This window comes from Neodiprion virginianus, chromosome 1 (assembly GCF_021901495.1).
Source record: "Neodiprion virginianus isolate iyNeoVirg1 chromosome 1, iyNeoVirg1.1, whole genome shotgun sequence".
Lineage (NCBI taxonomy): Eukaryota > Metazoa > Arthropoda > Insecta > Hymenoptera > Diprionidae > Neodiprion > Neodiprion virginianus.
This window is the reverse complement of record NC_060877.1, coordinates 32,922,446-32,947,061: the sequence shown is the minus strand read 5'-3', so window position 1 is coordinate 32,947,061 and position 24,616 is coordinate 32,922,446. Positions and strand designations below refer to the sequence as shown.

At 44.6% G+C, this 24,616-nt stretch overlaps 1 protein-coding gene across 6 annotated transcripts in view; it reads left to right on the top strand.

Moving 5' to 3' along the window:
- The window catches only part of LOC124309697 (rap1 GTPase-activating protein 1), a 138,650-nt gene that overhangs the window by 101,192 nt on the left and 12,842 nt on the right, over positions 1–24,616 (top strand). For all 6 annotated transcript variants that reach the window (XM_046773538.1, XM_046773541.1, XM_046773543.1 and 3 more), the window contains one exon: positions 21,260–21,568. In XM_046773538.1, the coding sequence (XP_046629494.1) occupies positions 21,260–21,568 (309 nt within the window). The remainder of the gene's footprint in view (positions 1–21,259; positions 21,569–24,616) is intronic.

Here is a 24,616-nt window from a genome sequence, read left to right as displayed (position 1 = left end):
TTACGACCTCTCATCTCATCTCGTCTCGTCTCGTTTCATCTCATCTCGTCTCCGCTCCTCTCCTCTCCTCTCCTCTCGTACTTTGCCGCTGGACCATGTAGCACTCCGGCCGCCTTCCACCGGACACTAACAATCCCATTGCGAGTTTAGGACCGAGTTCTCTGTATACCTACTCAGGCTTATCCGGACGCTCGGTAAAACTCGAGGTACATACCTGTTAGATCCGTTGAACCTCGAGGAGCTAACCGCCTCTAATGCTTTATCGGTAGAACCAAGATCGGCGATAAGGTGTCCTTACAACGACTCTGTTCCTTCCTCCGATATTCGCTGCGGGAGGAAAGAGAGTCTCGTGCCTAGGTATACAATATTGGGTACCTGTTCCCGATGGTGAATGTTTCATTCGGCAACCATTGCCGCGACCACCGGTGGTAGGTACCAGGGGTATGGGGGTCTGAAAAAGTAAGGAGCAGCAAAAGAACGAAAAACACCGTCTACTTTATGCCTCCGTCTCCGCCTCCGCCTCCTCGCGTGTATGCAGCCAGGGTACGTGCGCTAACTTCGAACGGTGTTCTCAACCTTTAACGTAGTTTCGTATTCGTTGCGCACGAACGCCGTCTTGTACCGAGAGAAGAGAATTGCGTTGAATTGAATTTTTTCGTTGTCACAGCGTCCCTGGAATACTCAAATAGTCAAATCTTCTCCGCGAGCAGCGGCGGCCGATATCGGCCCTCTCTGACGCTAATTGGTCTCGTGATGGATTTTCGTCTTGTATATTATACGAGGTGAAAAGAAGAAAAAATAACCGATGAGCGTGTGTCAATCGCTCGGACAGGGGATGTATGCCGAGTTTCTTTTACGATCGGTTGACCTAGAGAGAAAGACGACCGAGGTGAAAAAAATTCCTACCACGTTTATCGCGGTCGAAAAATTCCTTGTCCGTGTTTCGACTCTCTTTCTTCATTGTATAATCGCAAGCGGTGGATTGAATATTTTTCAAGCTATGTCACCCGGTTTATAAGATTAGTAGACCAGAACGTGTATAAGTAAATTATAAGGTGTTTCGAACTTTTTTATTATCATGCATATAAGTGCATAACGACACCGTTATACACGCGAAGCTACTTCACCTTGAGATGTTGATCGAAAGCTGCCGTAAGTTGTACGGCACGTGTCGAGATGGTTGAACTAATACGGTTCCACAACTGCAGCTAGGACACGCGTTAATTACCAATTATAAATTAAGTTTGAGAAGGAAAGTCGTGTATACTTGATCTGTGTATATACGTATATCATATATATCATATATCATGTACATACACCTTCTTTTTACTGCAGTCGTGTGTTTACCGTTCAAATTATGTCTACGATCACTACCGCAGTTGTATCGTAGCAACATTATGAATCATTCGTTTCCACATAGATCGTAATAACATTATCGCATGCTGAATCGTTTAACAGTTCTCTGTCGATCGTCGGTTCGCACATACGTGTAGCTACAAGTGTATCTCGTATGCTTACCGAGATCAGCTCGAGGAAAAATATGTATGTAAGGTACCTACTTCGACGACGAGCAGGGGGATAAAAAAGCTTTTCATGCTTTCGCAATATCATATGGTCTGCACTCTTCACAACAGCTCTGATGTGAGACTACGCGGCGCACAATATAAATCAGCTTTGTGAGGTTGTTTTCATTTAAATTTATATTACTTTATCATATTATTATATTTACGATATCGCGGACTAACGATGCTGCTTTGATACGATATCATTCATTATTTTGATCGGCCGCACCATGGAGAAAATTAGATATGCGCTCAATATCGTAGATCTCGCTTTATATCTGACAGCAAATTTGTCATTTTTATCGCTAACTGGCACAGATTGGCAGCAAATCGACGCAGTCAGGTGGTTATTTTCTTTTTTTCCTTTTCCTCCCTTCCTTCCTTTCCCCTTGATTGCAGGATTATAGATGGTGTAAAGACGCGCGTCTTATAATCGTTGCATCGGCTGCATTAGCGGTGTGCAAAGTACTTGGAACCCATTTACATATGCACGGGATAAATAAATAGCCGGGGAGAATTATAGTACGGAAATAGACTAATGCGTATACATATATTCGTACAGTGTTATACTTTCCGTGGTGATGAAGCATCAGGGGTGGCATCGCATGGCGCAGCATGAGCAGAACCCTCCGCTCGTCGCAGGCTAGGTGATTATTTTAAGCCCATGTAGCGCACTTGCGCTTCGTTTCAACAAAATTCCTTTAAATTCAATATTAAGATCCTCCTCTTCTATTCCCGTAGCTGACGACAGCAACGCAGCGCGCTGTGCACCGGCAGGAATTGCGATTTATACAGTATGTTAATAATTTTTTTAATTCTGTTTCTTCTTTGCCGCCGTCTCCCGCGTTTTTATTTTTAATTCAACTGTTTTTTTTTTTTTTGTTTACTCTGTAAAGTACCGTTTATTACCGGCTAGCCTTCGACGTATTGACGCAGCTGCAGTTTCTACGCGTGCTCAGCAACTTGCTCTCTCTCTCTCTCTACAATGATACGTACATCCGTAGGTATTACATGCAGAAATTCACCTTGTAGCTTGTTAGTTGAATTAGCGCCAATGATTGCTGCCATGCGTACGTAAACAGACCGCGGTATTTCGACTATTGTAACGAACGTGAAAAATCTCTTTCTGGAACAAATGTCATTCAGTTTTTAGATATTTTTAACTTCTCGTCCTTCGTTTGTTCATTTTATTGTTTCCCCCGTGAAATTTCGGGCTTTGAACCACCGGCACGGATCGGGGAGGGCAGAAGTGACAGTTGAAAAAAGAGAGCCAGGTGACTGTGTCTCACTTCAATATCCCGCGTGTCAATGTGTAGGGGATCGGAACGTATGTACGTTCAGCTTACGCTGGGCGTATGCGTGCGGACGTTTCTCGATGTATGGCGGCATCGCAGACTGACAACCAGGTGAACTTTGCAGCTGGCACATGCCATTTCCGTCCGAATATAAGTTCGGGGTATAAACACGAACGTTTTAAATGAATTTACGCGTATATCACCTACATGTACCTACAACGTATAAATGTGTGTATACTACTGCTGGCATGAATAATTAGGATATACCTATACGGTGTCTTTTACGAAATCCAAACCTTATTTTTTACATTAAACTACTTTAACGACTATCAATCTGATTTACACTTCCTGTTTAAAATAAAACCAATGCTATTATCGACGCCGGCTGCAGTATGCTGGGGATCAAACCGTTGTATATACATATATATATGTATGTGTGTGTGTGTATGTATATATATATATCTGTACAGTCGGCCTGAATAGAGCTTAAATTTCAACGTAAATTTCTGAAAATTGATTTTTCCAATGGTCACCGGTTACCCACTTCGCGTTCAAATTATTCAACAGAATATTGCGTCTTATTTAACTTGTTTCTTATGATTTCCATACTGACCCTTCTCTGAAACTTAATTCTTTTGTCTACGTCTTGATGGTTTTTATTATTCAGTGTGCCAGTCTTCAGTCTCCTTTCTTGTTCTTTTTTTTTTATGTAGTTCGCCTCAGCTATGGTCTACCGATTCCAATATCCATAGAAAACAAATTTTTATGTAAATGAGATGAATTTTTTCTTTCCCTCTTGTCTGCTATTTCCATCCAGAGACCCTGAAAACCCTTGAAGATGAATTTGCATCGAAATACTATAAATCTGAAACCTAAATCAGCGGTCACGCGGTACTTTGAACTACTGTATTATACGGAGGTATGGATTGGACGTTGGATCGGTGTTAACAATAAATCGTCATTTCCTCCACGGTTAGTTCATTTGTTTTATTCGCACTTCCTACGCCGATTGGGTGTGTGTATGTATATATGTGTCATGGAAAGACCAGATAACACTCTCGAATTACGTGTTTGGCGTGTTTAACGCATTTTTAACCATCGTTTATTAAAAAGGCAAAACTTAAAACTTCAATTAACAAAACTTTAAAAGAGAATTTAATATTTAAATATTTGATCGACACGTCAATTCAATTCCGGGCTTGTTGTTTACTAATTCTTCGTTCCTCTTTTTGAAAACAGCCGCCCTTCGGAACAATATAAGACAACGACGGACGGCAACTTCATTATTTCGCGATCCTCGGCATATATATATATATATATATATATATATATCACAGGTCGAGTGACAGCCGTTAAACCTTGATTGCAAAGTTCTTCAATTAGTAATTAGTGCTCGAGGATGCGGTGACCACGCGGGTGCTGCGTGTTGAAAATTGCTAGGTTTCCTGAAATGTGATATATACGTATACATATATCCATATACCTATTTACATAAGCTTCTCCTGTGCGCGGGACTGGTTGATTAATTTCTTCGAGATCGGACACCCTGCAAGCGCAATGCCTGTAAGTATAGCAGAGCACGCTTCTTCCTCGTGTCACCGATAAATTCCGATCGATTTTCACCTACGTACGGTATTAATTTTTTTATAACTTGACCGGCTTCCGTTCAACGATCAAATCGCCAATCGCCGTTTCGGATGTACACGCGGGGCTAATCTTCAACGATCGAGCATAAAGTTTTTTATACAAATAATTTTTTACCACATAATAAGAAAAAAACGCCAACCGAAGCCACGCTTAAAAATACTAAAAAATTACCGCTATACTCGCGTGATATTTTTTCTACTGATCGTGAAATAAAATAACAATATACCTATGTATGTATTACGTACTATAAATTAATGCGCGACTAAACGATATTTTCGGTGGTTTTCCTAATTTTACACGTACGCGGAAACAACAGCGGCTTACAAGTATCCGATGAGTATCGTTACCGTATAGAATGATCGAAAAACGCCGTGCCCAATGTCGGTTAGATCAGTCGCAGGTACAGCTGGAACCGTTATCGTTGTTAAATAAAGGAGAGTACAGATGTAAAGTATTGAACGAGAACCAACAAGCGTTATAGTCTTGAATAAAAGAAAATACCTCTAACTCTTCAGTCCCACTGCAGCCGTTCGGCGTTATCATAGAAGCGTATAAATACATATTTATTCGTAATTTCATCGTTGCTGTTGCTCTTGATACTCGGAGCCAAATTTCCCCTGAGGAAAATTTAACCGCTTCCCAAGCCGCGAGGAAGAAGTTTTCGGAAATACTGGTGACACACGCGGGGCGTCTTCGAACTGAGTCGGAGTGATGAAAAAAACCGCAAATGTATGAGGTAAAAGTCGATGACGCCTATAGGCGTCAAAGCGCTGTTAAGTAACGGAGAGAGAACTACGTTACTTCGATATCGGTTTATCTCCCGCCGCGTTACCATGCACGAAACAGGGGATAAATAAACTTACCTTAAATTATCACGTCGACCGAATCGACACGGGACCGGTCCTGCAGGTATAATGACTATGCACAAAACCTGATATCGAAATCTCCTGCAATGACAGGTATGCCGGGTAATTATTGCATAAGCGACGCCTGTTTGTTTCTACGTTAAACGTCGGTTCGATATTTATTCGGTATTTTTACATGGCTCGTATCTTTACGGTTCGACCTTTCTTGTAAGTATAAAAAAAAATCATACCCGCTACCAGCCGCGCGATCGGTACTCGCCTTGCCGCCGATTTCTTAATTAGGATCTAAATTGTATCGATAAATCCTTGATCTGCTGTAAATTCTCGACTAGGTTCCGCCGGTGTGCTTTCGGAATCCGGTAGACGTTTTTACCCGAAGATTTATTTTACAATGGAGCTTGTATGAGTAGGTTATACAAGTTACAACATCCTTCCGGATTCACGTATCTATATCTACGTAATAACCAATCGCGGAATTGCAATTAGTCGGAAAGCGAGCCACTAATTGGTCATTCAAATTATGCTTTCATAAAACAATGGTGCAGCGAGTTACGATGTATAAATATTTTCCTGCGGTAGCGGGTTAGTGGTATGTAGCACTTGAAGGAAGAAAAATAAGCTTCACGGTAACGACGGAGAATCCAGGAAAACTGGAAAAGACGCTATTTTTCATGCTAACTCACAGAGGAAACACATTTTTGCGGAATCGGTCGTCCTTCAGTCTAGCCGTTTAGCCGTAGATACATCGAGTATTTTACAAATTTTGAAAATTATTACGACATGTCACAAATATCAGAGGTCTTCGTTTCACTCTGCAACCGTTAATTGTCGATGAAGCTATCGGACTTATTTATAGTGCCGGCGAGGCGATGCAAAAGTCCATTTAGTTTTCAACCCGACGCACCGATCACCAAACTCAAAATTGAGAATTGCAGCGTATCTGCCTAAAATCAGGCCGCGAGATGATCGCGACCGATGCGATTTAGTCGGTCGATCATCGCCCCGCGCGCAGTCAGTGAACTCGGTTGATCCGGTGAAGCGAACGCGACCGCTTCAACGCCTCGGACGAATTGCGCTAGTCTTGAAGTCAGGGACCTTGGTATCGATACTGTTTGGGTAAGGTGAGCAAACATCGCCGCGGGGGATAATTTTTTTTTATTTATTTATTTATTTTTTTTTTTTTTTTTCATTTTGCACTACCGTCGATTACTCGATAGTAACTAAGACGAAACGAAAAAAAAAAAATTAAGTGAAAATCGCGGGACTCATTGTCAGAATAACCGCTGTACGGTCGTAACGAAGAATGCTGTGATTTCGTATCGCATAATACGCGGTCCATTTTTAGCTTTTATAATTAGACAAAAATGTGAGGATAAATTAACTTTTTTTTTAAACAAAAATGAGGGGAAGAGTCACAAAGAAGATGTATTCTATATAAATTATGCGGCATTTTCTATATTATTAACTCTGAAAGTCTATGCTGGTGAGATACATGTAGATACATATACGACTGCCAATCTTATATTGGCCATTGAAATTTGGATAATTATTTTTTTCCCTTGTGAAAAATATACTATATATTGTGCGATACACGAGTGACAATACATATTGAATATTTTTTCGTCCCGCCATTACATAGCTAGGTTGTTATTATGCGAAAAATGTTGGAGCGAATACACCAAGCGAAGGGGAACGTCTCGGGCACAGCTCCGAAGAAATTTGCATAAAAATTATTCCGCCACTTGACTGTTACACGTAATGAGCAATTAACATTTGAATACCAGCAGAACAGTCGAACAACTTCAACTCAAGTTTTACATTAAAAATTCTAGTTTTACTCATATTTGATCAGAGGGGGGAGGGGGATGTTTTGGATTATAAACTGAAAGTCATCCAGTTATTGTGACAAAAAATAATGGTATATAAGGTATACCTTTCGAAAGAAAAGCAATTTTGCATTCGGGTACGCTGAATAAATGAGAAGAACGCATTCGCCTAGTTCAGTTAACGAACCCTGGCCGAGAATGCTTAGCAGAGGATCTGTTACCCGCGGTTGTCATTACCTGGTAAAAGTGGATTCCGGAGTAACTTTGGAGGGCGATAGGGGAGAGAGGAGAGAGGCCTGGAGAATGAATAATTAGAAAGACCTAGGAGAGCCTAGTTCAACCGTATTAATTCGGCTGACTGCGATAAATTTCCCCAAGCGAGACGACATCCGGTGCTGAGGATAATGAAAACGAGGTGACGAACTGCGAGTCAAACTTCTTATTTCCGTGCGACGCGACGTCAGCAGATGAAATTAAATTGCTAAATTAAAAGGATTACTATTTTACCTGGATTTCTTCAGGCGTACCCTGTTCCTTTACATCGAGTAGTAATATTCACCCCTATAATAATTGCAGAACGAACTTTGAACCTCTATTTCATTGATCCGGCGCGGTGAAGTGCGCTTGGAGAAATCGAATTTCAACTCGTTCTACGCGACGATTTCTTTCTTGTCCGGACAGCGAAAGTACCGCTTTAATTGCACCTGAGGATGGTTCATCTGCTACGTGACAATGTAAACGGGGTCGTATTGCGATCGGAAGATGCCGACGCGTGGGGTCTAATTTAAGCTGAAATCACTATCGCATTCACGCCATTGACCCAATGGGGCTGACAATGTTTGAGTCAAAGCTGGAATTCTCTCTTGGAATTTAAATTAATTTCATTCCCAGCACACCTTTGTCGTATCTATACATACCGTATTATACCTATATGTACACCTTGTACCGCAGACGCGGTATCTGGGCGCGTCCAACAATATGTGAAGTGAATTATTCATTCGCGTGTCGGTCAGTGACTCTCTCCCGCTGCAGTCCTCGCTTATGGGTTATAATATGTTGAAGAATTTTCTTGTCAAATCCATTCCTTCGTTCGCAGCTAAGTGAATTCCGCCCTTTTACGTGGTGTTACGAACTTTTCTTACCGATCGTCTAGCCGTTGATGATCGGCAAAAAAAAATTCCATGTCGTACGGTACAGGGTACCACGAAAAAATTTGTTAAATACCAGCCGCTGCTGGTCTCCATTAACGTATCACTTCTCACTCGGACATCGATCTTGCAACGAAGCGTGACATTATAATCTCTTCAATAAGCCAATCTCTCTTGGCAATTATTCATCGAATACTTGGCGTAAGCCGGTTCAACGTCGTCGGTTTTAACCGTAATTAATATTATCTCGCATCTTTGACTCACTCGAAAAACGACGATCCTATTACCTACTGGAGGATGCAGCCCTACACTTTAGCCGACGAGTGGAGATAACGCGTTATCTTTCCATTATTCGAGGCTAGCCACGGATCGTATTCGGCTTGGTATTTAATACCTCACACTTATACCCATTTCTTAACCTCTCACGCTTTTGCCAATATCCCGTCGTACACGTTGTACGTCGTATACTCGCCGCCGGTTATATACGTAGAAAATTGAAGAACAATTTAACCCTCCTCGAGAACGCCGCGTCGTCACCGCGACGGGAATAAACGGTGTGTGTATAAGAGTTCGATTCGGGGCTTAACATGGCAACCCCATTAGTCAAGAGTGTATAAGCGAGGGAGACTCGCCAGGCTCGCCAGTCTGTACGATCTCGCTTGTTATAACGTCGCCGCGTCGTGCAGTATAGTATTATACAGGGTGTTGTGTGTGAGCCTAAGGAGGATTTAAAAGGTCTTCCTTCTTCCCTTCTTCCCTTTTTCCCAGATATAAGAGAGATCTCGCCGCGATTCGCGCGGTACACGCATCGCGGAGCCAGCCCCTTCCTTCTCTGCCTACGTATGCGTGACACTCGTTCTCGGTTATTAATACTGGAAGCTCCCTCAAGTTTTTCCTATTGACAACGAGCCGGAGCGCGGCGCTCCCTCCTTTTCTTCTTCTCCTCTTTATTCAGTAGCGCAATGTGCACGTACCGCGTGTACCGAACTATCCTCTGCTGGCTGCTCCGCTCTCCTGCCTCCTGCCTCTTCCTTTGAATAGTCTTTGCCCAGCTCCTCGCTCATTGTCGGATGCAGAGGGACCGGCTGAATCCCTTGGTTACTTTTACGTCTCGCGAGCGCAACCCTTCGCCCCCGAAGCGCGTTTTATGCATCATGCATTCCATTCGCTCGGTTTGTGCACTCAAGGATTTGCCGGCAGGATTCATCCGCCACCCCCGCCGCCGCCGCCAGGCTTACGGATGACGAGACGGACGGACGCGGTTTACCTAGCTGCTGATATCAAGATCAACGACCAACCACCGTTCTCGCAACAGACGCCGCCTCTCTGTCTCTCTTGCATGCAAATTTCCGAATGCAATTAAAATTTAGAACCGCAGAATAACGCCCTTGAGTCCCCTTGGGTTGTCGGAGTCGCTGATGCATCCTGCGGAAACAGCTCGAACCTCAAATTATCTCGACTTGGTCGTGACGTCGTTGCGCCGTTTCGCTTTTCGATGCGGGGTCTCTCACGTCCGGTATCGCGGATCTTATCCTGTTTCATGCGGAGTGGAAACGCACCTCGACGGACGAAAATACTCTCCAAACGATATAATTATATTTATATGCATATTGTGTGCGCTTTTATCTGCCGCTTGATAACTTCTTCATTCTCCTGTCGCAGTTCATCGGGCACATCCGTAAATCGTATTTGTGTTTTTCAAACCAAAGGTCAACGACTTGGGTGCAGGAAACCGCAATAAAACAGTAAAGTACAAATGAACGGGACGACTAGACTAGACAGACGCACGTGATGCAGACTCCTCAAAAGCTGGGTTTCGTGGAAACTCGGAGGAGACGAAGGTGATAAGAGACCGCAATGCTGAGACACGACTGTCGATGTAGCAACTTGAATTGCAAATCTACTCCGTATCCTGCTACACTGAGTAATGGAAATTCGCTGTACTGGCCGTTTCTAAGGTTCCATACTTAGCGTGACCCTCGAACTTGACTATCGCTTTTCATGCCCATGCTTCGTCACCTCTTCAGCGATCTCATGCCCCGAAACATCTTCAACTGCCTTTTTTGGCAGACCGTTTGTACATCGGCATTGTTGGAACTGGATGGCAACCAGCTGAATAACTTGCATCGATTTGAGCTACGTAGGCAAATGTATGTGCGTATACGTATGAAAGAAAAATACTGTTTCTATGGAGGAAAATAGGGAAGAACGTACGGTTGACGAAAATTTACGGAAAATTACAGGACGGAATGAACGTGGGTTGATTAATAATAAAATGAAACTGCACGAGGCGTACTTTCGTAGTATTTCCTTCTTTCCATTCTTTCCATACACCTATGTTTCAGACGTGTTTATCTCCTCGTATCGCGATCTTGGCCAATTGAACTTCGGCTCTCTTTTCTTCCCGAGAAGGTGGGGAAGGGATCACGGAAAAGTGACTCACTCACTCAAAGTCTTGAAGGTGTGCGCGAATGTTGCGGATAGCACGTTCGATGCGAAGCCTGTCGTGTATAATACGGATGTGCCTTATACGAACGCTTATGTAATTTGCTGTACCGCGTACGCTGTGGTTAGAGAGAAGAGAGCTAGAGGGATAGAGACACAGAAGAGAGAAGATCAGACTGTCCAGTGAGATGAAAGAGACGAAAGGCGAGAATGACAAATTATCAGAATTAGCCTTCTATGTGATTTTACACGTGGCAATTTGATATCCCGCCTTTTAAACGAACGTGGGATGAGGTAATTGCCTTCAACCTTTACTCGTCTACCGCGTACCTCGGAATTATTGCTGCCTTGCAAAAACCACTGTGCGGCATGTGCCAAACTGTCTGTACCATCGAATTTAGGTACCGCCATATGCGCAGCAACGGAGATACGCATTTCCGAAACCCTGTGTATTTCTATCGCCGAACTATTTACTCTCCGTAATACCTACGACGTCGCGCAGTTGGCCGGAGTTTAATGATTCGTAAATTTCTATCCATTCGTTACCCCGATCTCAGGCTTGTTTCTGTATTTACTCCACAGGTTAAACAACCTTTACGTACATCAGAATTTAATGGCGATTTTTTTTACACGACTGCGAAAGCAACGACGTCGAGTGTATTCTCGTATTTTTTTCAACGGTATGATGCCCCGGATACTCATTTTAGATCATTAGACACGCTACGGGAATCGTACTTATCTAACGTGTATTAACGTAATTATACTATAGGTACGTCACAACTTTGGAACTCGGGCGTTCATCTCGTCCGCGACAAATATCGTCTTTTTTCATACCTCCGAAAACTCTCAGCCCTCTTCGACGTCATGGAGGTATAACCAATTTAGACTCCGATTCAATACCCTGGAACACTTTGTCGGTGTATCTGGAAACGATATATCGTCCACGGTGGATCGAGGAATGGGGATGGGGATGGGGATAGGGATGGGGGAGAGTACAAGGAGGCGACCTCTCGCATTCAATCAAGAAAGTTTAACATCCCTAAGATTCGTGGCGGGATCGGCGGGGGGTGAACGGGGAGGGATATGGGTACTGCGATCGGCCTCCGAAGAAAACGTATATTGAAATAAGCTCGAGGGGATGGACGGCGGAAGATCGGGAAAACATCCGAGAGGCGATTGATGTTGCCGTGAAAGTTTTCTTGAATGGGCGCAATTTGGCGTTTCGTAATCTTAGCCCTCCTCGCGGGCAGCGAAAGATTGGCTTATCGTTAGCTAACTCCGCCTCTTACGTCGCCACTCTGCCCGATGACTCTCATCGCCTCGTGCAACCCACCGCGCCCCGGGTACCCCGGTTGGAAAGAAAAGTATTCTTTCGTTAAGTAACCGAAGACAGGCCTCGCCGTGAATAAGGGGCGAGGAAAACATCGCTCTTTCCTTGACACGGGAAAAAACAAAAAAAAGAAAAAAAAAACTAAAAACTAAAGTATACACAGAGGAGAAAATAGTAATAAATGAAAAAATGCAGACACGGATACACGGACGCACACACACACGGAAAGGAGTAGTTTGTACGCGTAAATGTTTGAACACACGTGAAACAATATTGCGGTAACGAATTTACGACGGATCAACGACACCGAGATTATACCCGTTTATTGAAGAATAATAAAACGAATAAAATCCCTTCACTTATTACCGCGTTTATATGAGATACGATAATGTAATATGGAGTATCCGTTTTGTTTAACGACATTGCGACCTTTCTAATCGCGGCGTAATTGCAGCGACAGGGAAGATTCCGGGACTCGTTTACGACCGCAAACGTTCATAAGCAGCGACTGTTGTTGCAACTGTTCCGGCCTTGGACGACCGTGTGTTTTCAGTTACCGTTTCTCATCTTCATGATGGAAGTATGTTTGTACATACGTAGGTATAGATATAGCGGGTAGGACTGTTCATGTCGCTATACCAAGTCGGGCGCACACCTTCCATGACACCCACCAGCCCGATATTCGTCTCTCGAGAGTGTATAGATATCCTATTTATAGAGAGAGAAAAGATGAATGACGTCATAAAGACGATTTTTTCAAAGAACTGAGAATTCGTCGGTAAACGTTTGTCTTCGTTACCGCAACGCAAGGCCAACTGGGTCACCCTAATTGTCTTAGTTTCTTTTAGCAATAACGCGAAAGACCGTCTAGATACCCGTTAGACGTTCCACTGTGCTCGAAACGCGCCACGGTTATCGGAATCGCGATTTTTTACTTCATACGTACCCGCCGGTCGTTTTCTATTCTCGTGTTGCTTCGTACACGCACGTTTAGATAAAACGTGGGCCCCAACACGGTGGGAGCCAACAGCCGTATGCGGCTGACATCTGCCTTGCCTGTCACGGAAATGGCCACGTCCGTAACACCTGCAGCAGCCGAAAGCCACGGGTGGCGCAGGTGTTGCACGGTTCACTATTCTGGCCCCCCTGTATAATCTGGGTGAACAAAGCGATCGATCATAGTTTCAGATCGGTCCAATTAATTATTTACGCTTCTCTGATAATCGAGACCGCGCGCACGGTTCATCCTTTTTCCGAAACTTTCGGTCGTACCGCAAAAGCAACGCGCGGCTAATCACACGGGACCAATTCTTTTCCTTCTTTTTTCTCATGTTGCAACCATGACTCTTTTCGAGACGGTGTATCTCTCGAGGATCCCGGTCAAAGTCGGAAAGTTGATTTTCCTTTCTTCGAAAGATTAGCCCCTTCGTAGGGTTATCGAAAATTGAGAAAGGGCTATCGTCTGTCCGTTCTCGTCTCTCGTATCCCATCAATGTACGTATACCTATCCACTTTGCTTCAGTCCCCCGAAACTCATCACGAGCCATCCGCTTTTCGTCGTTATTACGACAATGGACGTGATATTCGGGACTCGTTTAGCCTGTAGAGGTTATACGTATACGTATAATTAATTGTGAAAATCCATGTAGCACGATAATTCCCCGGGGGAAATTATTACGTATACCGCGATGCCGGAATCATTTATTATCCTCTCATTGTGGACATCGGTATAACGATCCGAGAATTTTTCAGCTGATTTCTTGGAACGAGACAACTTTAACTGAGAACCTTTTAAACCCGTATTGGAAGGACCCCGTCTTTTGGGGCTACGCTTGGCTCTGCATTGTGAAGAGTTTCGAAACTTGTAGTTCGTTTTATACCTGGATGGGTTGACTGCGGAATCGGTCCCAGCTAACAGGGGTTCAAGATTTCACCGTACCTTCCGACCTCCGGGTGGATGTTACGAAGCTCGTTCAATATCTGGGTATCTTCTGGCTAAATGTTGCGGTACACGTGTACAATAGTTACATACATGCAGGGTAGTAGAAAATTGAAAAATCCGATGGCAGGGAGCCGGAGGTCGGTGTATAATAACCTGAGCATGAATTACCCGACGCTTAAGCGCTTCGTCGTCGTGCATTTTTCCCAGCTTTTTTCGTTTCGCACGGTATAAACTCCCGGCAGCGCAACGGCGCATCGGCTCTCCGTCTCGGCTTCTACAGGAACACGACGAACGCTACGGATTACGTAGAGGAAGTTTAAGCGTATCCGCTGTTTCCCTTTCCCCATCATCCTCCTCCTCTTATGGGAGTAAACTGGTACGTACCTACGTTAGCCTGCCGTTCTCACGCCGTCATTTTCCACATTGTAAATCCCTTGCGGGGCCGTGTCGGGCCGTGAAGAGCTTTTTAGTCCGCTAACCAAACGACTACACTTTATACGTACCTGTGCATGTGTGTGTGTGTGTACGGTATTTGTCGGCCTATATCCAAATCGCATAATCTGCAAGCCCTCCAGCCCCCGGGGTTGTGTGCGTTACGAGTTGTAGTATTTCTTGGTTCCGCAGGTAGCGGATGTTCATTAGGGCTTCTTCGAGACGGTTCTTCGCGATTTCTATCCTTCCGGGCATCGCTATCCCGCCGCGATGGATTGTAACAACGCCAGGATTCCGTATAACCGTTAGAATTACAGCTCAACTTTTTCCACCGTGATCTGAAGGTGCTTGCTGCTGCCGCAGTTTGAAACGGATCCCTCAAGCTTCACGATCCAGCAATTATTCCCTTATTTTTAGCAATGTCCATTCCGGTTTTACTGTTAAAATTATCCGCTGAAGTAATTTTCGTTCAACTTTCTGCAGCTGAACGATTCACGGATGTAGGAAACAACCGTAGATTGCTGTTGAGGATGAATCGATAGTTAAATTGAAAAGAGGAAGAAAAGTAACAGAGAAATGCAATGTGGCGGGTATTTTGCGCACGTCCACTTAACTCCGTCTATAGTTGGTCCAGCCGTCGTTGGTTGGATGTACAAAACAACGCGAGTAAAACATTCCGTACAGCGTTCACTATGTAACGGACATGTCGCACATGGCCGAAGCGAGCCCGTTTCTATCCGTATATTTTTGTCTCTTTGTCAGCTATGCGCTATAGAAATCTTTTTACACATACACATACCGTCGGTTATCTCGATCTTACGAGCAATATATGCACGCCCGCCTATTCAGAAGATAGCAGAGAACAACGTGCGTCTTCCGCAAGGTGAAGAAACAAAAAAGAGCGTTCGACTAGTTATTTTTATTTCTTCACTCTACGAGTCGAGTTCCTAGCTCGCGTGTTTGTACGATCGAAAAATCGTCGAGGTGCGACCTTTTGTTATACTCTGAAAAAATCCCGTAAATGTATATTATACAAGTATTTGCAAAGATTGGTATGTAAATCGAAAAAATTCTTATTAAGGTTGTTTTTTTTTTTTTTTTTTTTTTTTTTTTTTTATTCACCCGCGGTACATTACTCCTCGCGAAAAGTAGACGTCGAGGAGTCGTCGGGGCAGCAACAGCATCTCCTCCAGTAGCAGCAGCATCTCACCTCGCGCTTGTTGACAAGGCGATTAAAACCTGTTTGCTAATTGCACCATTATTTAATATTTCGTGCCGTTTACACGTGCAGTCACGAGATTACGACGTGCGGTTAATTGTATCGTTCGTCCCTGGTAATTGGCTGGAAATTGTAAGTCTGCAGGAGGCACACTGTTATATGGCTACATTATGTGGTCTTGCACCGCGCGGGCCGCATATTTTAAAAGTAAATTTTACCGCATTGCCTTCAGACGTCACCGTGAAACACGACGCTATCGCAAGTCCGTGCTTTTAGGGATCCTGCGATCAGCTGGCCACTGATTCCTGCGGTGAACCTCGATCAAATTAGTAAGATTTTTCATCGGCCAAACGCGCCGTTTGATAGACGCACGGGGAACACGCAATGCCTGTATTATACCTGCTGGATCCTTGTAACATGTTGATGAAAATGCGCCGTACACCTCTATATATATACATATGTATATATATGTATATATATATATATATATATATATATATATATATATATACACACGCGCACACATATATAACATACATCGATGACGGAAAGAAGTGCAGATCCGGGATCTTCCGTCTGACCCGAGTCGTCCAGGCTGCGGAGCACGTCTTTGTTTGTGCTAAAATTGGCATTATGTAGACAGTTTGAGGTACTTAAATGAGAGCATAATTCCCACGCTACCCGCAATGGTTTTTGCGCTTTTTTATTTTACCTTCGCGCAAAACTTGTAAACTTGTGCAGACTGCTCATTCGTACTCGTCGACGACGCGCGGAGCGCTTGTATGACGTGTATATGAAGGTTTTTACACATCTCCAACTGCGAGTATACGTGATTCGAGCTCGTGCGGAGGGTCTATTGTATGACAGGCTCGTGCTGCTCACGTGAGAACGAGGCCTTAAAGAAGGAAGGGTGTTAGCGGCTGAAGCTCAGGTCCATGAGTTTCGCTGGAACTTCGCAAAAGTTGAATGATCTCATATTTCAACCACGGAAATGATCACACCCTAGCAGCTCGCGCTTACGCTATGGAATTATACCTGGTTGCAGGTGATTGCTTCTCCTCCTATATCACACACGAGAAAGGTGTTGCGAGTTACGTAAATCGATAGCCAGAACGCATATCGGTGACACGTGAGTAAATGACGTATGACGCGAAGAAAAACCTGATAAGAACCGAAGGTAACACTGTGTCGTTTCTTGTATTATACAGCTGGTTTTGACGTTGAAGTAGGAAGAAATAAACCATGATCGTCGAACTCGCGTTGTTGCGAAATTTAAAATTTACGATCGTTGAATATACAGGCGAAGAATAAACGTTGCATCGGAAATTGCGTCGTATGCAGGTTGCACGAAACGCGAAGCGATCAATCAATCTGTTCGTGGGTGTGAAACTAGGCTACGTAAATTTTAGCCAAGACCAAAGTTTGAAAATTTAAGTCCGGAAGACGGAAATATCGTAGGTACCGTACGTCTGGGTTGTCGGTGGTATCACATGACCCATGTATGCGATCATAGGGGAACAGAGTGTTTTCAACGCAAACAACGGTAACTTGGGTTTCGGATTTAGATGTGTCAGCGAAGTGGGGCTACCGTTACTTGGCGGGTAAGGCATAAATTCAGGCGAATCCGTTCCTTCTTCCTCCGCCCACCCAACTATCATATCCCACCTGTACCTATAGGTTCACGACGTGGAATTGACTCGAGCAATTTGAAACTTTCCCTTACTAAGAGGTCCGAAGCTCTGGCTCGTCCGCGCGGGTTTCGTTGCGCCTTTCAATTTAAGAATTCTAAATCCAGCCGAATAGGAAAAAAGGAGGAAATAAGAAGAGATTCCGAGGTCCATCGTCCGCGGCTCGCAGCCCGCGTGTCTCCAAATATAACCTCGTGGTATTTGTGGATAGCTGATGGTGTTTCGTTGCCTACGAAGAGAGGAGACCCGCGTAGTTATCGTTCCTTTCCACCACTGTGAGAAGGATGCAGAACTTTGGAAGAAAACCAGGAAACTTATACCCTTTATTCGTCCAATCGACACACCCGAGTGATTAACGCCTTTCGTAAAAACGGCTAAGATATTGTACGGTGTTGAGTTAAAACTTGGGAGGAAGGAGTTGCACACAGGAGTTGACAAGATTTGCTAAATCGAGAGGAGACCCGAGTAGCGTTCTCAGTGAAATTTTACCACCCGAAAGAATGTCGTCGTCGATCCTCCGTCGACCGATCGCGGAGCCCGCGAATTTACAGGGATTGCAAAACAGGAAACCAGATGTAAAATTGATTATCTCGAGGATGTTAATTTGTCGCGAGGTTGGCTTCCAAATTTCATTCACGGTCAATGGAAACGAAACCCCGCCAGTCAACGATTCCTCATCCATGTACGTAGCATGCCGCGGTAGGATGATCGTATTCGCTTCAAGGACAAGGGTTTGTTTCTCTTTGTTCGTTTATTTACACGTGGCTGGTGAGGCTCGTCTCATCTTTGAGATACGTTGTAGCAGCGTTCACTCGCAGCCCTTAAAACTTACGGGATCTTGCATCGTCTCGTAGAGTCTAGGGCCCTTCTTGTAACTCGCACGTCGTTTTTCACGGCTAGTCCGTTAATAGATACCATGCACACGGTGGTACACTCAACGAGGATATAACCAGTACTTTCTATTTCTCATATTTCTCCAACTGCATCTGGGATGATTTACACGAGTGTATAGAAAAAATTAAAGAGCGCAAGAGGAAGCGTTTCGGTGCATGGCAACTAAATTTAGTAATTTACATCTGGTTGTTAGGAAGTTCGAAAAACGGGCTCGTATAACCGACGCTATGCGATACATGCGTACGAGTTCATGGCACATACACACCTGTATCGGTGTCGTGATCGATCGATTACCTAGCACCACACACCGTTCGTCGAGTGCCGATCTTATCTCGTATATATTTATTTACTTTGTCGCCGCAATCATCGCTATAGCATGTTGTTATAATTCCCTTCGGAGGGAGTTTCACCGGTTTCGTTTAATTGACTGGCTTTTCGTTCGGCAAAGAACGAAATTGGACCTTGCCGTCGGGCCTCGTCAAGTCAAGAGTGGATCGCTCAAGCTGTGACGGGTAAACGCGACTCTGCAGTTTTATATATATTATATATATATGTATACATGGGTATACCCTACTATATACTATACGTATACATACACACTTCTGGTCTGGCCGCTTTGCCGAAGGGAGAAAAAGGAACGGGAGTCTTAGGAGACGAGAGAATACCGAGACGTGAGGGAACTGAATAGAGACAGAGATAGGAAGTAAGGAGGGAAGGTAGTGATTCAACGAAAATCCCATCGGCCAAGGGGAGGTCTGTACTATATACAACTACACACTTTGCAAATAGCGCATCTCTCGGCGTCTCCCTGGATTATCATCCTGAACCACGAAGTAGGTGGAGCACACAGTGCATCAACGAATTGCACGGTATAAAAAGAGGTAAAAAAATATCTTGTAGACGAGGTAAAGTTTTTGGTCAGGATGATGATACCTTTTTCGCCCAATTTTCCGACCAGTCGCTGTCAAAAAACGTTCGCCTTGGCACTTTGTCAAGTGACAGTGGGGAACCGCTGCCGCTGCTGCGGGGTTGCCTCGAGACGGGCAACGAACCATAAAGCCGAACTTGAAACTCGAAACCAGCCTCGAATTACGCAACGGACGGACACACGGACGAACGGGCATCGTGGAAGTACGGCACGTTCAAGTTGGTAACTGATGCTCCGCTTGTCGTTCCTCCTCCTACGTCCACTTGCATGCCTGCGGCCCTCGTTACTGTCTGGCTTCGTCGCTGCCGTTTCCGGAATTGCTCTTCCCTACTTCCCTGTCCTGTTTCGGTCCGACGCGACGAGTTACGTCACGTAACGAACTATATTATCGACAACTTTTAGCTCGACAACTTGATTAGCCGTTTTCTACTTTTTTTCCGTCTCTTTCCAACCGATCATCAGCCTTAGGTTCTTCACCCAGTTGATCCGCTTCACTCAGTCGATACTCGCTTGATTAAACCTCACATTTTTAAGCCCTTTCACAGTTGGCGATTTCCCGCTTCATGTTTCGGGGAGGGGGCGAGGGGGCGAGGAGGAAACGCCACCTGTCCGAGCATATGCCTACCGGTGTGTTATTATCATAATTTCGGGAACGTCGGGGCGTAGCTCTAATCTTGTAAAATATGGCCGGGTGTCGCGGTAACGTAAACCGTGAGAGTTCTTCGGCTGACGCGCTGTTTATCAACAAGCCTTTCGCGGACCCCCAAGACGAATAGTCTACCCGGGAGTCTTAGTCGCGAGGGGTCGAACGGAACCTCGTTCTAACGAGCGGACACACCCCCGTGAATAGGACGCAATTATCACCGTTCTATTGACTCTAGACGAAACGGATAACGAGCCAATGCGCGTCGTAAGGTTGTGTGTAAGAAACGGGTAACGTAAACCCCCCCCCACCATGCTACATGGTGCGTGTAGAACCTGAGACGGTCGGGTTATACGCGCCGCTCACATTCTACCTTTAAAGAATTTCTTTTCCTTCGTAAATACTCGAATAAACGCGCACACACACATAGCCGCACGCACATCGTTGTGAGAAGAAGTTTCGTGCCTAAGGAAAATATGCTTGGGGATGGACCAAATGCCCGTTTGAAGAAATCGTTGAACCATTTTCTGTCGACATATCCGCATACCTGGAAGTCCTTGGCTACGCTGCAGCTAGAGTATAACGGGTAACTGTTATTGGCACTTGAGGCAGTGCAGGATGACCCTGTACTCGTAACTCTGTTAATGGTTTTAAAGTAAATAGTTGTGAGGTTAGATTGTAAATTCGGAGCCAGGTTTCACAATGTCCTTGAATTTCGTTATATGTATAGATACTTGCTTAGGTATAACCTGAAATACAATGACGAACGCGATCAAAGTACACCCATTAGTACAGCCTGATATATGTATATGGTTAAATTACATGTCTCGGTAAGAACATAGAAACACCGCGAGCGCCTAATCGACACTTGACTTTCCATCATTACTGATTGATTTTCCCGAGTTATACTGATTAGTTTTTGAGTGTCTATATTTTATAATACTCATGATTGGATTTTTTGACATGGTTCTGCTTGTAATATCCACACGAGTGAATACTGTATGCGCCATCTCGGGTGCTGAAGAGTTGCAGCAATCCATTGTTCGGAGAGTATATGTATAAAAATGCCTCGAGCAGTGAGATGTTCGTTACCCCCCAAGTGTGTCCTGCACCGCTCTTACTAGGGTCAGAAACACCAAACCCTGCAAGTAACGAGCTTTCGGTGAAAAGAATGCAAGTGTCCCGTTACCCCCTTTCGAGTTCAGCAGCAATGGCTTCCCTCCTCAATGACTAACCGTTCAATTAAAGTTCTCGAATAAAGGGACTAGGTCGCCTCAAAACGAAAAAGCGATCCGACAACCCCGGACCCCCAACACCGCCTGAAGTCCTCGCACTTGAATCCCGACGCATAATTTCACCGTCTTAATTCACCTTCCATTTTTCATTTGTTACAGTCGTCCAGAGATGAGAGACCGACGTCGACTTCGGCAGGCGGTACTCAACCCCTTACACCGACTCCTTCACCGTCGCCGGTCGCCGATGCACCGATCGGACGTGCCCTCATGGAAGCCGCACTCTTGCAGGCAGGGACCCAACCTCCACCCATGGTCGTCACACCCCCAGGGTACTGGGTCGAGGGTACCGACCACCATCACACTCTCGATTCCTCGGGCAGAGCCATACTGCCCACTCACCTTGCCTGGCAACCGACGATAGACCAGGACGACACAGCCAAATGCTACAGGCGTCTCTTTGCCACCAGGGTAAGTTGAACAGGCAACGTGAAGTCGAACTTGTCTGCCGCATTTCGAGACCTGCTCTCCCGTTTTCCGCAGTACCATATTGACGCAGCGGAAGAAAAATTTGACTTGCAATTTTGCACGTTTTGTACATTCTTATTCATTTATGCTCCCGCGTTCAATCCACTCGAAATACAAATGCCAAAAAGCCACGGTGTTATTATCTTCTATGACAGGGTGCCCTTTGCCGATGCGTATCAGGTATAACCTACCACATACCCATGACACGCAGAGCACTTTGATTTGAATTTTTAGTACGCGTAACGGTGCGGAGAAATCACGTTGCGAGTTCTCTGTGCAGGCTTTCACTTATATATGTCAGTGGCAACGCGACAGTGTCATATAACTATATTACTTGGTAGTATGAAAAGATAAACGAATGAATAACTAGACAAGTTGATTTGAACTGGTAAAACTTGTAGCCAGACATAATGGAGTTCGACTGGCACGGATACATACATCTTCGCTCTATTATTCTACACGCTAAAAGCTTCTTCGAGTCGCACTTGAATGGCCACGCCAGCTTGGCACAGAATCGTGAAAATCTGGAACGAATTTCGAATCACGAGTTCGAAGTGTTGGAAATGTTCGAAGCAACATATGGATATCTAGTATCACCTAAGCACCGTCATCTGTAGTGCGATGCAACACTTGCTAGATCACGGTGTAATCTCGATTGAATTTAAATGAAAGGAAGAAGGAATGAAAAAAAAAATGCGGGTACAAAGTATTCTAAGAAAGTGCTCGCGGTAAATGCCCGCGGCGAAATCCGTGATATTATCTATGTAATGAAGATTTCTCACAAATTAAATACCACTTTACACAATGCGCAAAACTATACGTCGGCTCACGATTCGACCCGATGCTATATTCTACGTAATATATGCCTGTAATACATGATACGGAATACCATGTAACGGGACACAATAGCAGACTTCCAAGTAGTAATTGTTTTTATTTACTAATTGCAATATCAATTAACGTAACACACTTAAGCTAAGCCCGTACCTCGATTCCACTTCAAGTATACTACGCGTAAAGTTTATACCTCTGCTGTACGAGCGTAGTAAGGTACAAGATCCGTACAATGCAAACTATCGTTGTTGGTACCGACTCTCGCAATCAGTCCATTATTGTTATTAGTCAGTACTCGGAAAGTGGGGCAAAACAACGCGTTTCCCGGTTTCCGAACTTCGTGACAATACCCGTCGTCAAATCTAACTTCTTTTCGGATATACACCGCGTATAATGTCGTAACAGCGAAAATAACGACTGCCGCACATTTTCCAGTTTGATTCTAGTACACAGTTATAGAGAGAAAATTGTGTCGAATGTTACGCCGAGTGGGGTGGATCCTAATGGAAACCGAACGGACTGTACTCCAGTTTTTAATAATTTTTATTCTTCCTTCTCTCTAGTTACACGACGACTCGTATTATATGAATATAATATATACAAGCTCGGAAACGCACAACTGTGAGAGTAGGTAAACCGCATCTTTGACGCAGTAAGTACAATCCCCTGCGGTTTGCGGAGCACACTTCCTACGTGATTCAATACTTTCCATATAACGAGTCATACGCCACCTCGATAAGGGAATGCGTTTTATCCAGCTAATTGTCGTTTCGTTCCAACGTGGTTATAAACAACGTTAACGCAACGAGCCGCATGATTCCCTGGAGTTATACATGCATAGCTGGGACCAACCGTAACGTCGTGCAGCGTTACGATAACACGAGCAAAGGACAAAAGGTCCGCAAAATCTTAGACGCGGACTGTTTGGACTTTCTGCAGACCTTGTACGCAGCGGCAGCGAATTCGCGGAGACATTTGAAGGTAGAAAATACCTACGGCCCCCAGGATTCACAATGGCTGGTACAACGAGTACACGCACTTGGACGACTCGGTATAGGTGTAGACGCAAAGTCTGCGTACCTACGGCGTTATACCTACTCCTGCGCCATCAGCCATAAGCCATATCTGGAGTTTCGTGCTGTAACAGCCAGAGTTTGAGCATATACTCGTTGGGCGTGGGAGTGGGAATGTTCTCATAGCCTCTGCCGGTCGTCGAGGCGCTCGCCCGTGACTTCCATCCTCCGCCTCCTCCTTCGTCCCTTACGCTTCTTGCCTTTTAGCCGGCTCTCTTGCCCTGCGGTTCTCTCTTTCTCCGGTTCCTCTACCTCGGTCTAGAGGTAGGAAGAAGGTAGGAAGGTGGAAAGGTGGGAAGGTAGGCAGGCAGTCAGGCGGTGCTCGGTATCTACCCGCGTCCATCAGCTGCGCCTTCTTGCTGGATGGATCTCTTGCGCAACGCGTTCCGTCTCTTGTCTTCTCTCCTATCTCTCTCCCTCTCCCTCTCACTCTTCTCTTCTCTGCTCGTCGTCTTCGTTCTGCTACAATTGTTATTGTCTTTACGTACGTACACTTTTCGGATGAATTTCGTCGCGTTTTGATAGTACACGATGCCGCGGTGCCGCGGTGCTGCCCGCCTGACCTCCTCCAACCTCTTCGTGCGAAAAATTCTTTCCCTTTGTCCCTTTGTTCCTTACGCCTTACGCCTTACGCCTTGGTAATCACCGTTTCATCGTCTTTATCCACTACCGAAATTTTATTTACGGTCTGTGAACATACCCGGCGTTATGTTATTACGTACATCCCTGTACACTGCGGTGTGCAGCGTAATGCCCGCGGTATAATGATAATGAGAATGAGAAAAAAAAACAAAAAGGGACTTGTTTAATGTTTTACGATGAAGAGCGGAAAAAGAATACACCACCTGCGTGCATATAATTATTATTATGCGTTTCTTGGAATACCTACAATTTTGCTCACTTTATGCGTCGAGATAAGTCAGATCGGATAATTACGGTTGTAAAAGTGCGCGAAGAGTCTTCAACGTGTTCGATCTTCGCTATTGAGGGATTGCAATTATATATCGCGGACAAACGGTCGTTTTAATAGATTATTTTTTTACACTTATATATTTTCTTGATTTTTTTTTCTCTCGGCACATAG